Genomic DNA, 14,925 nt, shown 5'->3' on the forward strand with positions numbered 1-14,925 from the left:
CCGCGATTGGCCCTATTTTACAAAAGAGGAGCCTCAGGCTCCCGGAGGGGAGGCGACCGGCATGAGGACAGCACGTCAGTCACCAGGCTGGGACTAGAACCCACCTAGGCCCCAGATTCTGCTGTTGCCTAGGAGCTGAGGAGGGAGGAGCTGCCAGAGCCGAGGGGGGAGGGGAAAGAGCGAGGGCGAGCTCCCAGCAGCGCGCGCTGACGACAGCAGGTGATTTTTTTCTGCAGCGCGCTTTCTCTCAGCATCTTTCCTGGATTTTTTTTCCCCCTGCCGAGCCGTAGATAAGGGTGGGGCCGCTTCCCTGCAGCAGAGACGGCAGCGGCAGTGGCTGCAGCATCATTGGGAGCAGCTGCTGCAGCAATGCTCGGTCTCCGCTGGAGGTGATCGCCTCCGAGCCCTGCCTGCTAGGTGGCCGGCTGCGACGGGACGCCTCGGAGTAGGAAAATACAGCCTCGCTCGTGGACCCGAAAGCCACACTCCTCGGCCTTTCCTCTACGCCATGGCTTAAGCCCGCAGCCACCTCGCCTCGCGTCGCCTCGCTTGGCCGGGGTCTGCGCGCCGCCGCCGCCGCAGCAGGGAGGGGCGCGACCCAGACGCCCTCGCCCGGGGACTCGGGAACGCCTTGTGTCTCAACCATCGGTGCCCGCAGCCGACAGCTCTCCCAAGACCTTTGCAGGCGGCTCCCGGAGGCGTTTGCAGCCGGTAATCGGGGGAACTTTATGGACTTTATCTCAGTGATAGCTTGACCTTCCTGGGTGCTCTCCGAGGGAGGAGACCGAGGTAGCTCAGGCCACCGAGGGAAAAACAGTGGGAACCAGATTAGCGACTGGTCGAGGGCCAAGGGACTGAAGTAAGATTAGAGACTTGCTTTAGAACCACAAAAAAGAAAGAGGGAGGGCCAGCTTTGCAGCTAGCATCATGGCGTGGCCGTGCATCACGCGGGCCTGCTGCATCGCCCGCTTCTGGAACCAGCTGGACAAGGCGGACATCGCTGTGCCGCTGGTTTTCACCAAGTACTCGGAGGCCACCGAGGCCCCGAGCGCCCCGCCGCAGCCGCCGCCGCCGCAGCAGCAGGCGCAGCCGGCGCACGCGCCCCCCTCGGCGCGGGCGGTCGCCATAGAGACGCAGCCGGCCCAGGGCGAGTTGGATGCAGTTGCCCGGGCAACGGGGCCGGCGCCTGGGCCTAGCGGCGAACGCGAGGCGGCGGCTGCCCCCGGCCGGAGCGGGCCCGGCCCCGGCCCGGCCTCCGGCTCCGCCTCCAGCGCGGGCCCCGCGGACTCGGTGATGCGTCAGGACTACCGCGCCTGGAAGGTGCAGCGGCCCGAGCCGAGCTGCCGGCCGCGCAGCGAGTACCAGCCTTCCGACGCGCCCTTCGAGCGCGAGACCCAGTACCAGAAGGACTTCCGCGCCTGGCCGCTGCCGCGCCGCGGAGACCACCCGTGGATTCCCAAGCCCGTGCAGATCCCCGCGACCTCCCAGGCTTCGGTGCCAATTCTCGGGGCGTCCAAGCGCCGGCCGCAGAGCCAGGAGCGCTGGCCCGCGCAGGCCGCCGCCGAGGCCCAGGAGCAGGAGGCGACCCCTGGCGGAGCGGGTGGCCTCGCAGCCGGAAAGCCCTCCGGTGCCGATGAGCGCGACACACGCAGGAAGCCCGGGCCCGCCTGGATGCTGCGTCGCGCCGAGGGGCTGGGGCCGGAGCAGACGCCGCTGCCCGCAGCCCAGGCCCAGGTCCAGGCCGCGGTCCCCGAGGGTGGCAAGGGGCGTGCAGCGGCGGACGCCCTCAACAGGCAAATCCGCGAGGAGGTGGCGAGCGCGGTGAGCAGCTCCTACAGGTGAGACGCGGGCTTCGGCGCAGGCGACAAGACACCCTTACCCTTTCCCGAAAGCTGCCAGGCCGAGGCTCGTTCTCTGCATCGCAGGCCGCACACGCAGCCCCTCCCCTTCCAGACCACACCCTCGCCCCAGCCGCATCCCAGACACCCTTCCAGGGCTGGGTTCTTTCTGCTTTCTTATGGGAAGGCTGTTAGCGCTATCCATCCCGGCCTGCCCAGTCTTTCCCTATACCACTTTAGTCACTTTTCCCCCCACCTCAGATCCCTGCCTGCTCAACAGAGACCCTTGGCTGTTTCTTCACAGGTTGTGCCATTCTGCCCCACCCACCTCACCAGGTGCATTCGCCTGGATGCTGCCCCTTGCTGGCTGAGCTGCTGCCCGCTGGCCTTGGTGCCTTCCCGCAGGGCCCATCCTCCTAGAAGAAGACCTCTTTCCAAATGCCCAGTCCCTCTCCTCCGTAGCCCAGTCCACTTGGCCTTTCATTCTTCCCTCCCTCTCTCAGTCCCTGGGAGACATCCAAGCACCACACCCTTTTCCAGAATCCCGGCAGGGCTCTTGGAAATCACCCTCCTCCTTCTACATCAGGCTTTTGAAGTCAGATTCCTTCCTCCTCTTAGTAGCTGTGACACACTGAGCACATTTCTTTACCTTTCTGGGCCTCCGGTTCTTGTAAGATGCGATTGATGATAGACTGTTCTCTTCGAATTGCTTGTTCATTTATTAAACATTAATATTCGACATATTTTTGAGCGCCTACTATATGCCTGGTACCGCACTAGACATCGTGAGGATTACATGAGATGCTGAGGAGGAGAATTATGCCTGGCACATCGTAGGTGAAATCAATGTCTTAGTTCCATTACAACCTGTGCATGACGCCTCGTTATCCTGATTTCCACTTTCTAGGTACCTCCAGCCTTTTCCCCTGTTGATGTATTTCCTTTCTCCTTTCCCTTTATCTTCTCCAGTTGTGTTGCTCATTCTGCTACCACTGAGAAGCCCTTCTTTAGCACATTTAAATTCCCTGTAAATGAATGCCTCCAAGAAAGGGCATATCCATTTTCCCTCTGTGTGTGTGTGTGTGTGTGTGTGTGTGCGTGTGTGTGTGTGTGTGTCTTTCTGCCTCTCTCTCTCCCTCCCTTCCTGCGTCTCTCATACCCTCTCCCTCTCTCCATCCTTCTAGAATTCTCCTTCGGCTGCAGCCTCAGCCCTTCCAACTTGCTTTCTCACCCTTCATATACCCAATAATATGTATTTGTGAGTGCTTAGTTCTCCATCCTGCCCTAATGTTTTAACCCAGATCAAGAAGCTAACAGATCACATTTGACTCTGAACATGTAATATTGGGCTGTAGGGTCTCTGGGGAAACAGATGTGCATGATGAATAAATGAGCTAGCGGTGTTCAAAATGTGGCTTATGGGGTCCTTCATCAATGCCACAGCCAGTTGCCTCCTTCCTGCAGGAGACTGTGGTTGGTTAGTACCTTTTGCCAAGACACTATATGTAGCCTCATGTCGGACTGGTGTCTTTCTCCAATGAACGGAACAACCACTCCCTCATATGCTGAGCGAAGCATAGTATAGATAGATATCCTTCCTTTTTAAGACAAAAGTCCTCTCCCTCCCAGATTCTGACTCTGGAAAGCATTCTCCAATGAGAGGGGGCAGCTAATATTTGGCTCCTAATCCATCTTCCTGAATTCCACCTCCCACTTGGCATTTCTCTCTTGGTTTATTGTTATCACGACCACAGTGGTCCCCCAGGAGGGCACTATTTTTTTTTTTTTTTTTCATGGCTTCGGTCAGGCAAGATTGTTTTCCTTGGCTCCTAGCCATCAGGAGTGGAATTTTCACAATTTCTTCATGCTACTACCAAGAGACGGTCCAAAGGAAAGGAAGGGAGCAAACAGACAAGGAGCATAAACAACAAAGCCAAGATGTAGTATTGCGACTCTGCCCTGGCTTTCTTGTTTACCAGGCGGGCCCCGCTTCATTCCCCGAGAGCCCTGCGATTGGCCTGACGTCACAGATTTTGGATCCGGTCTCCTCATCTTCCTACTCCCATCCTACTACCCTGAGGTGGGTGGAACTTTAACACCCACCTCGCTTCCTCAGAGGAACTACCCCTCCTCACCTCCACGGAGTCAAGGCCAATCAAGAGAGATCCCACATTCTCAAATCTCCTTCGGTGATCCTCCTCAGTTTATGTTTCCAAGGTAGTCGGACTCGCTTTGTTCATGGATTATTGGCTGGACAGTCAGGGAATGACCTACCCTTCAGATACAACCCTCCAGATATTTTGGCCTGTACCTTTGTTCCATCTGGCCTCTTCCCCACAAAACTCTACCATACCTGTACAGCAAACATGGCAGGCTTTACAGTTAGAAATATACTCAGGGCCGCCTGGGTGGCTCAGTCGGTTAAGCCTCCGACTTTGGCCCAGGTCACGATCTCGCCATTCGTGAGTTCGAGCCCCACATCGGGCTCTGTGCTGACAGCTCAGAGCCTGGAGCCTGCTTTGAGTTCTGTGTCTCCCTCTCTCTCTCTCTCTGCTCCTCCCCCGCTCTCACTCTGTCTCTCTCTCTAAAATAAATAAACATTAAAAAAATACTTAGAAACATACTCATACTGCAAGTGATGGGATTGAATGGGGGAAGGCTATGCTCTTGCAGCTGGTGAGAATGATTATTTTAGTGACTATCAGAACTCCACCAACCTATAAAAAAAATCTCTAAGCACCTCAAAAAAATTATTTTTCTCATTTGGGTCTTCTGTAAAATTTAATTATGCATGTGACTTTTGGGCCAGCAGTTCCATTTTGCTGTATAATCAGGAGGGTTTTGAAGCATTAAGAGAATGAGTGTTGCTAAGAGACATCAATTTCCTTAATGGACAATTTAAGTGCATGACAGATTTGATGTGAAATTTAACATTGTTTTTTTTGTTTCAGAAGAAAAATTGACCAGTCATAGATAAATGCACTTTGGGTGAAAGTAGATATGAAGAAATAAGATAATCAATTAATCAGATATACCACAGAGAAAAAAGATGCCTGGAAATTGTAGGCTTATCTGGAACATTGATATTCCTTCCCTATGGCCTCATGTTCTTTTCCTTGCCATGATTCCGAATATCTCCTGAATTTAAGTACGCCCCATGGCTGGCAGAGATGAGTCTTACGTTGCCTTATTAGAAGCCAAGTTGGGTTCCATTTCAGAGATAATTTGATTTACAAACCCTTTTCTTCTGCCACTCTACATAAATCATGGTGGCTTACACCATGGTGACTAGTTCATCTCATGGGCTTTCCAAGTGACATCTGTCACATGACATGAATGCGAGCAGTTTGCTTAAATAGAGAAAAGACACATAATCCATCAGCTTACCATTCTGGTGTATAATGTAAAATATATATTCAGCACGCAGAGTCATATACATACTAATTGGTTTTCTCCTACAATATTCAGTTAGTAGATAACATCGTATGTCTTTGACGCTATGATTTTGAGGAAACTTCTGAATTCAACTAGTTCATCTAATTCATAACCTATCCACACTAGCCTGGGATTTTTGCATTAAGTGCTATCTCAGATGTCGCTCATTATTCACAATCAAGAAGTTGATTAGTCTTTAGTACACTCATATGACATAGATGATATTATAAAATCGGGAAAGCATGCCTCTGTTATCATTTTTAATATTAAGGATGGATTTCACGAGGCAGCCGTTTGTGACTTTAGACCTAGCATTCTCAATTAGAAAAGAGATGAGTCATGAGGAGGGGATTAAAATTCCCCTCTCAGTCAACCCCATTGCCCTCAACATCAGTTAATAGGGATAGATGAGGTGGCAGGTGCTCCCCATAGAAATGCTAATGAGAAACTTCTCCTGGAAGAAATCAGCTGAGGCACCAGGAGGTAGAATTAATAAACCAGAGGCAAAGTATTTGACAAATGAGAGTAGCAACAAGGAAGTCAGAAAGAAAAGGAACCTTTAGTATCTGCCCTACAGTCTCCCATGAAGGTTAGAGAAAGGCTCGTCTGACGTGGCTCCCGCTGACAGAACTGCCCTGTGCTTCTAGGGCAATTGCCCATTTCCCTAATTTCTTCCTGGGTAAGTCTCAGCAATACTTCGAGGCCAATCTCAGATGCTGAATCTTTAAGGAGACCTTCCAGGCTTTGCCTTTCAGAACTAATTTTTCTTGTATTCCCTTTTTATACTTTGCACACTTCTCATTGTCTGCTTGATTATAAGATGTTGTTTTCCATATCTGCCCCTCCCACCAGATCACAAACACTTGGAGAGAAGGGCTGTATTTGGTTCACCTCTCTACCTCTCACAGTGTAACACTGTGTCTAGGTGCCATACAGATTTGCTGAATCCAGTAGAATATTTAGAGTTTGGTGAACATTTTTTCCATCTACACATTGATTCATTTCATTCAGCTTTATTTAGTTGGATTTATTTCAAAAAAAAAAAAAAAATGACCACCAAGCCCCTGCTATGTATCAGATAGAGGGCTGGGGATACCAAATGAATAAGTTAAAACCTTTATGTAAGGAGTTGTACCTTGATCAAGATAAAATCCAATCTCTACTAGGTTAGCACTAGAAGTAAATGTTCAAATGAGGACAGGCAGCAAACTGAACAGACCTGATGTACCTTCACCCAGGGCAGTGGTCCTCAACCTTGACTGCACATTGGCATCACTGGAGAGCTTAAAAAATGCTGATGCACAGGTGCCTTGCCCAGAAATGCCGATTTAATTGGTCTGGGGTGTGGCCTGGGCGTCTGAATATTTTAAAAATGGTCCCAGGTGATTCTAATGTGTAATTCAGGTCATGACCTACTTCCCAAAGGCAAGGGTTCTCAAAATTTAGTGTACCAAAGAATGATCTGGCAAATTTCCTAAAATTCAGATTCCTGGGCCTCATCCTCAGGCATACTGATTCAGTAGGTTTAAAGTAGAGCCTAAGAAACTACAGTTTAACAAGCAGTCTAGTATCACCTAATTTTGATACAGGTGAACTTCAAGCTTTACTTGGGAAAATATTGCTTGCAGACATTTACTGCCTTTAAATTACTAGCTTTCTCATATACAAACATGATGTTGCTTGCCATTTATTTGAGTCTTTTATGTCCTTCATTTACAGTTTGTAATTTTCTCCACAAGTGTCTCTCACACACACATTTTTAAGTTTTATTGTTCTATATTTAAGTCTTTAACAATATAACTGGATTTTAACTTTATGTATGGAATGAGGTAGGGTTCCAATTTTCTTTTTTCCCATATGGAAACTCATTTATCCCAATATCCTTTTTAAGTTCAACTTTTCATCACTAATATCTCCATGAATCTCCCCTATCATATAAAGGTCCCTTATGCTTGGATATATTTCTGAGATCTCTGTTCTATTCTGTTGTTCTGAGTTAATGCCACACCAACATCTTTTCTTTTTGTCAAAGATATTAAAAAAATTTTTTTAATGTTTATTTATTATTGAGAGACAGACACAGAACACGAGCAGGGGAGGGGTAGAGAGAGGGGGAGACATAGAATCTGAAGTAGGCTCCAGGCTCTGAGCTGTAGCACAGAGCCCGACACGGGGGCTCGAACTCACAAACTGAGAGATCATGACCTGAGCCAAAGTTGGTCGCTTAACCAACTGAGCCACCCAGGCGCCCCGTCAAAGATATTTTAAATTATTCTTTCTATTATGAAGATTATATTTTATTTATATATTTTATTACATTTTCTAATTTCTTATTCTTCATATGTATTAATTTTTGGATGTTGATCTTGTATTCAGCAACCTTATCACACTCTGTAATTAGTTTTGTCTGTAGACCCTCTCGGACTTCTTGGACTGTCTGTGGAGATAATGTATGTTTTTAGCAAATACCAATTTATTGTCTTCCTTTCCAATATTTATGTGTTGTGTGTGTGTGTGTGTGTGTGTGTGTGTGTGTGTGTCTGTGTGTACTGCTACATTGGTGAGGAGACAGGGTGTGGTTTTGATAGTAGGTGAAAACAGACATCTTTGTCTTGAGATGTGGAAATGCTTCTAAAGTTTTATTGTTAAGCATGAGGTTTGCTCTGTGTTTTTATGAGATAGCTTCATATCAGGTTAAGAAATTTCTCTTTATCGTAGTTTACTAAGGGTTTCTAAACATGTGGATGGGTATTGAATTTTGTTGAATGCTTTTTCTGTATCAGCTGAGATGATTTTCTTTTTGAATCTGTTAATAGATTGTTCTGATATTGAACCATCTTTACATTCCTGAGATAAATTCTACTTGTATAAAAATGTATTTTATGATGCTGAATTTGGTTGCTTTTTTTAATATGGAATGTTTGCATACATATTTATATCATCTCCAAAGAGGGAGTATAGAAAATTAGCCATCAGAGAATGGAGCCCTGAGGGATATAAGAATTTGGTGGGGTTGGGTGTGGGGGTGGGTAAAGTACTGACAGCAGAAGGAATAACCATGAAAAAGACAAAGAAGGAGTAATCAGAGGGGACCAGAACAGAAACTTACCACAGAAACCACATTGAGTACCTAACTCAGCAATGCCTTATGCCTATTTGGAAATTTTTACTGAGAAATTACTGTGTACAAAGCATTTTGCTAGATCACTGGTTGATCTTGTGCAGTTAACTCTCAGAGCTATAATGTTGACTGAGACTAACCCACAAAGAGGAGAGGAGATAAGATACAGGCAATTCTTGGTTGCTCTCTTAGGGGGAAAAACATGGCATATATGAATGTTAAAAAAAAAAAAAAAAGTCAAGCCAGTGATAGTTCTAAATCTAAGTCTATAATCACTAAGAATCACTAAATTTCCCAGATGCAAAACTGAAATATTCCAGTCAATGTTCACTAAGATTAAAATAAATTGTCCATAAGATTATAGCCATGTCTATAATCAATGCAACTTTGGCTTTACAAGTTCTATCGGTTGTATAAATGCTAACAGGTGAGCTTCTAATTCTCTACTAAATGAAGAAAATTATTGACCTCAACCAACAAACTAAAAATTCTCTTTTTTGGGTTTTTTTTTTAATTTTATTTTTTATTTTTTAAAATTTACATCCAAATTAGTTAGCATATAGTGCAACAATGATTTCAGAAGTAGATTCCTTAATGCCCCTTACCCATTTAGCCCATCCCCTCTCCCACAACCCCTCCAGTAACCCTCAGTTTGTTCTCCATATTTCAGAGTCTCTTCTGTTTTGTCCCCCTCCCTGTTTTTATATTATTTTTGTTTCCCTTCCCTTATGTTCATCTGCTTTGTCTCTTAAAGTCATCATAGGAGTGAAGTCATATGATTTTTGTCTTTCTCTGACTAATTTCACTTAGCATAATACCCTCCAGTTCCATCCACGTAGTTGCAAATGGCAAGATTTCATTCTTTTTGATTGCCGAGTAATACTCCATTGTATATGTATACCACATCTTCTTTATCCATTCATCCATCGATGGACATTTGGGCTGTTTCCATTCTTTGGCTATTGTTGATAGTGCTGCTATAAACATTGGGGTGCCTGTGTCCCTTCAAAACAGCACACCTGTATCCCGTGGATAAATGCCTAGTAGTGCAATTGCTGGGTCATAGAGTAGTTCTATTTTTAGTTTTTTGAGGAACCTCAATACTGTTTTCCAGAGTGGCTGCACCAGCTTGTGCTCCCAAAAAATTCTCTTGATGTTTACTAAAGATGCTAGTTTTCACCATTAGAAATAATAATAGTAGCTAATTGAGTGACTACTATGTGCCTAGCAGGCTGCTAGAAATCTTAGATACATTTTCTCCTAGAATCTTTATAGGAGCCCTTCAGAAATGGTACTATTACTTCCCTGTCAGAGCTTAGTACCCACTTGTCTGCCTTTAGGTTTTTAGACTGTTAAAAGACACAGACTTTGTCTGGAAAAGGCAGCAAGATGGATTCTGTCCTGGAGGCTTCAGAAGGAACACCCTGCTTCTGCTGACACCTTGATCTTTTCCAGTGAGACCCATTACAGACTTTTTAATTTAGAACTATAAGATAATACATTTGGGGGCACCTGGGTGGCTCAGTTGGTTAAGCATCCACCTTGATTTTGGCTCAGGTCATGATCTCCTGGTTTGTGAGATCGAATCCTGCATTGGGCTCGATGCTGACAGCACGGAGCCTGTTTGGGATTCTCTCTCTCCCTCTCTTTCTGCCTCTCTCTCTCTCTCTCAAAATAAATAAATAAACTTAAAGAAAAGATAATACATTTGCATTGTTTTCAGCCATTCAGTCTGTGGTAATTCAATTTAGCAGCTATAGGAAACCAAACACAGAGTTTCTTAGTCTTGGCACTAATGATATTTTGGACCAGATAATTCTTTGTTGTGAGGAACTATCCTGTGCATTGTAGCATCCCTGGCCTCTATCCACTCCGTGCAGTAGCATTCCCCACTGCACCCTCACCCTTGCTAAGTTGTGATAATCAAAATGCTTCCAGATATTGCCAATAGCCCCCTGCAGGGGGAACACTTGCCCCTGATGAGGACCAGTGTTATATGAGAAGTAAACTTACTGCAATCCTCTATAATAAGGATATATCTCACAGACATAATGATGGATGAAAGGAACAGAGACAAGTGCACTTATTGAACGATTCCATTTGTATGACTATCAAACACGGTCAAAGGAAGTGATGGTGAAAGTCAAAATAGTGGTGATCTCTGAGGGTAGGTTGTGTAACAGGTTGAGAAGGAGCACAAGGGAATGTCTGAGATCTTGGAATTGTTCTATATCTTGATCTGGGTGCTGGGTATGTGGATCTACACATGCGAAAAGTTAAGATTTTTGGTCTTTATTCTTTGTTTGTTATACCTCAACAAAGAATTAAAAAAAAAAAGTACAAACCAAGAAAATGGAGATCTAGGTTTGATGCTCAAGAGAAAAGACAGAATGGAAAAGCTCTGGACATGGAGCTGTGAGGATCAAACCCACAGACTTCAGGGTGGGTGGGGAATAAAGAGGGTGACAAGAAGAGAATGTTGAGGCCAGGGCCCAACATGCACTGATGCAGCAGGTGTAGGCAGAAGAAGAGTCGGTCAAGGATGGACCACTGGTGTCTGTGTGTCGCCCCATCTGAGAGTGAGAGCATAGGCCCCACCATTGTCCCAACTTCCCACCTCCCCTGCCTCTGGCCTCTGTGTCCCCTGCAGGAGCTATCCCACACGTATAGAAAACACTCTAGTACTCTTCCCTATCCTCGCTGTCCTAGCACAGCCCATTGTTGATGTGTATTTGTTTCCAAGCTGAACGAAGAGGTTTTGTAGGACCAAGCCTGGTGTAACCTCTTCTGGCGGGAAAATTGGGCCCAGGCCCCAAGCCACAAAACCCACCATAAGTGCCTCCTGGAAACACCGCCTCCTCCACTGTGCTGTTCCCTGTGGTCACTGTCTATTTTGTACAGTGACTTCAAAAAGTTGGCTGATGTTGTGGCATATCCTGGAGTGCATTTTTACAATCATCTTAGCCTGTAAGAACTGTTCTCTTAAACCATCGTAGCAGATGTAAGATAGACAGTGGTAGAAAGCAAAGTTGGAGCACATTAGCGAGAACAGAGACATCATTGAATTTCGACCTCATTTGCCGAGTGCTTACTCCGTGCCAATTGCTTTAGCATATCTTTTTATTTAGACTTCATAATGACTTTAAAGTGAATCTCTCTCTCTCTTTAAAGATGAAAAGTAGGGTAAGGGGGATTCCCTTCCCCTCCAGGGCAAGGCCCAGTACCTCGGACTGCAGTCAAGGCCTTCAAGGATCCGAGCTATCTGCTGTTTCCAGCATTTTTGCCCGCTGCTCCCCACACACACCTGATGCTTTTTCCTGGAGGTTCTCCGTTTTGGTTACACATTAAAATCAGGGGGGTCCAAGCAGGTGATCTAGCCGAATCACAGACTGAGCTGGGCCTTGACAAGCCCCACATGTAACCACGGCTGGATCCTGCTCGGTTTTCTCTCTTGCCCTCCTCCCATCTTTCTTCTAAATCCCTCCTATCCTTCAGAGCTTTTAGTCCATTGTGAAAGAGGCTTATACTGTAAAAGCAGGGAATTAGGTTGGATTTATTTGATCATACTATCATAATCATAATGCAGTGCACTTAATATTATTTTTATTCCAAGTTCAATGCAGCATCTCCAGAGCATGCAAAAGGCTGCATCTATGGGCTAGGATTTAATGTGCAGAGCACACAGTCCCCGCTCACAGGAGCTTGCCATCTTGTGAGGCAGGTAACATGGATGCAAGTATCTAAAGTACCAGGCAGGGCCTGCTGAGCTTTCAAATCAGGGGCCAGAGTTCTCTAGAGTCACAATAAGGGCTGGTTACTTCTGTTGGAAGATTCACGGATGGGATGGTGGGATGAGTCCTGGGAAGCATCCTGGTGTCCTGTGAAGGATTTGCTGACCATTAAAACTGGATTTAAAAAAAAAAAAATTAATAAATGTTTTTTTAGTTTATTTTAATTTATTTTTATTTTTTAATGTTTATTTATTTTGGAGAGAGAGGGAGACAGAATGCAAGTGGGGGAGGGGCAGAGAGAGAGGGAGACACAGAATCTGAAGAAGGCTCCAGGCTCTAAGAGGTCAGCACAGACAGAACCGACACGGGGCTCGAACTCACAAACTGTGAGATCATGACCGGAGCTGAAGTCAGACGCTTAACCGACTGAGCCACCCAGGCGCCCCTAAAATATTTTTTTTAATCTTCATTTATTTTTTGAGAGAGAGAGACAGAGTGCAAGCGGGGGAGGGGCAGAGAGAGCCGAAGACACGGAATCCAAAGCAGGCTCTAGGCTCTGAGCTGTCAGCACAGACAGAGCTCAACACAGGGCTTGAACTCACAGGCCGTGAGATCATGACCTGAGCCGAAGTCAGATGCTTAACCAACTGAGCCACCCAGGCGCCCCTAAAACTGGGTTTGAATCATTTCTGTGTAACTTAAAAATCTTTGTGACACTGAGAAAGTCTTTAGTTTTCTCATCCGTAAAATGGAGACAATTGCACTTCGGGAGTCGTGATGAAGATAGGGGGAGGTAACACTCTCACCCATCACAGTAAGCACCGGCCACGTTTATTGTTATCACTGAGAGAATGGAATAGAGTAGGCTACCAATGAAAGTCTCTCATTTATTCACTCAGCAAACATCTGTCACTTATCAAGCACCACATTAGGACCTGGGTACACAAGTGAATTACACATAGTACCTGTCCTAAAAGTTCCTGGTCTAGTGAGAGAAACATATTAAGAAAGTTATAGTGTTGGTAAGTATGTTCAATAGTAGAAATATGCATAAGATAACGAGAGGACATAGAGGAAAGGGGGGTGTCTGACTCGATCTGAATCAGGGACCACTTCCTGAAGGAGGTGTACCTGTGCACTGTGTCAAAAGCCCGGAGTTAGTTCCATTGGGAAGGGAAGAGGTTAGGAACTATATATTCCTTCCTCGAGGTCTTTAACAATGAGATAACAAAGAAGGCCACTCAAGAGTACAATACTGACTAGTAATTTTCAGCTCCTCTTAGATGTCTAGCTTTATCGGGGGCCTTTTGTTCAGATTCTACTCACCACTTGTTAACTATATGACTTTGGGCAAGTTACTTAACCTCTATTCTCTGATTTTGTCCCCTCATCGGTGAAAGAGAACCAATAATACCTACCTTGCAAAGTTGTTGGAAGACTAAATATTCCATTAAGTCTGTGACTCTCTTATCTGTCTCATTTACCATTGCACCCCCAGCACCAAGCTTAGTGTTTGGTATTTAGGAGATGCTTAATAGAAATTAATTGAACAAATGAATGAGTGGATGTATGTACTGTACTTAGCATAGTACCTAGCTCATAGTAAGTGCTCAATGAATGGTAACTATTCTCATCATCATTATCCCAGATGGGTTTGAGCACCACTCAGCCAATATAAAGAGGTAATTTTGCCCTTGTGTATGCACACGTTCTGAATTTCTGGGAAGAGAACCATGAAATTCTTAGGTCAAAGATTTTCTGTGAGTATTTCTGAGTCTGACTTGAAGGATCAGGAAAGACTTCAGAAAGGAGGGTAGCATCTGAGCTGGACCTTAAAGGATCAGTCTGATTTTGTAGGCAAAACAATCAGGTAGGCAGAAAGGAGGCACATTCCAGGCAGAAGGGACAGCTGGGTCATGGAGAGAGAGATATGTATTTGGGGAGCCACATATATTCATATATGACAAGTGTTCTGAGGATGAGGAGTGACATGGCAGGAGATGAATCTGGAAATGTCTAGAGCATTAACTGGCAAACTTTCTGTAAAGGGATAGATAATATATATTTTAGGCTTGGGCAGCCCTTATATGTTTTATAACAAGAGAGAGAACAAATTTCCCAGAAGTTTTAGTGTTTAAATTTAAAATATAATAATAATAATAATAATAATAATAATAATAATAAAATACAGTATTTTGTCATATAGGTCTACTAATGAGAAGAATGGGGTTTTTAAGGGGAAAACATTTGCTGAAATGAGGTTCAAAATTAGTGTTCCCTCTCATCATATTGATGGCAAATATTTATCTATAAAAATGATTCTTAGCTCATGGCTGAACAGAATCAGGTCAAGGGCTGGATTTGGCTCATGGACAATAGTTTGCCAATCTCTGATCTATATTGTTGAGGACAGAACACCGTGCTACCAAGTTTCAGACTCTGTATTTAAGTAGCAAATAACCTTCTGAAAAGAGTGCCTGAGAATACTTGGTTTGACTGTTTCTTATTTAGCACATCATTTATTCTTCCTAAGTGACATAGTCACTCTCTTGTTTCCTTACAACTGAAAAGCAACGGGGCACTGATGTATGTGTGAGAGAGTTTCTTTGTCTTCATATATAATGGGTAACCAACCCATCTCTAGTAGCAACCAAGGATACAAGGTACAAGAGTCACCATTGTGAAGTAATATCAGCCTGTGGCTGCTATGACAATTTTGTGTGGGGTTCTCCTGGGAGCTGGAACAAGGCTTAAAAAAAAATAGATAAGGAATAAGTGTGATTAAAAGGTGCATTAAAAG

General features: G+C 45.2%; 2 protein-coding genes across 2 annotated transcripts in view; one reads left to right on the forward strand and one right to left on the reverse strand.

Moving 5' to 3' along the window:
• Positions 1–2,845, reverse strand: part of MOGAT2 (monoacylglycerol O-acyltransferase 2) — a 56,835-nt gene extending 53,990 nt beyond the window's left edge. Inside the window, exon 1 of the mRNA XM_045483968.1 lies at positions 1,880–2,845. Within this exon, the coding sequence (XP_045339924.1) occupies positions 1,880–2,043 (164 nt within the window). The 5' untranslated portion in view covers positions 2,044–2,845. The remainder of the gene's footprint in view (positions 1–1,879) is intronic.
• Positions 154–14,925, forward strand: part of MAP6 (microtubule associated protein 6) — a 77,093-nt gene continuing 62,321 nt past the window's right edge. Inside the window, exon 1 of the mRNA XM_045483961.1 lies at positions 154–1,838. Within this exon, the coding sequence (XP_045339917.1) occupies positions 928–1,838 (911 nt within the window). The 5' untranslated portion in view covers positions 154–927. The remainder of the gene's footprint in view (positions 1,839–14,925) is intronic.

This window comes from Leopardus geoffroyi, chromosome D1, assembly GCF_018350155.1.
Source record: "Leopardus geoffroyi isolate Oge1 chromosome D1, O.geoffroyi_Oge1_pat1.0, whole genome shotgun sequence".
Lineage (NCBI taxonomy): Eukaryota > Metazoa > Chordata > Mammalia > Carnivora > Felidae > Leopardus > Leopardus geoffroyi.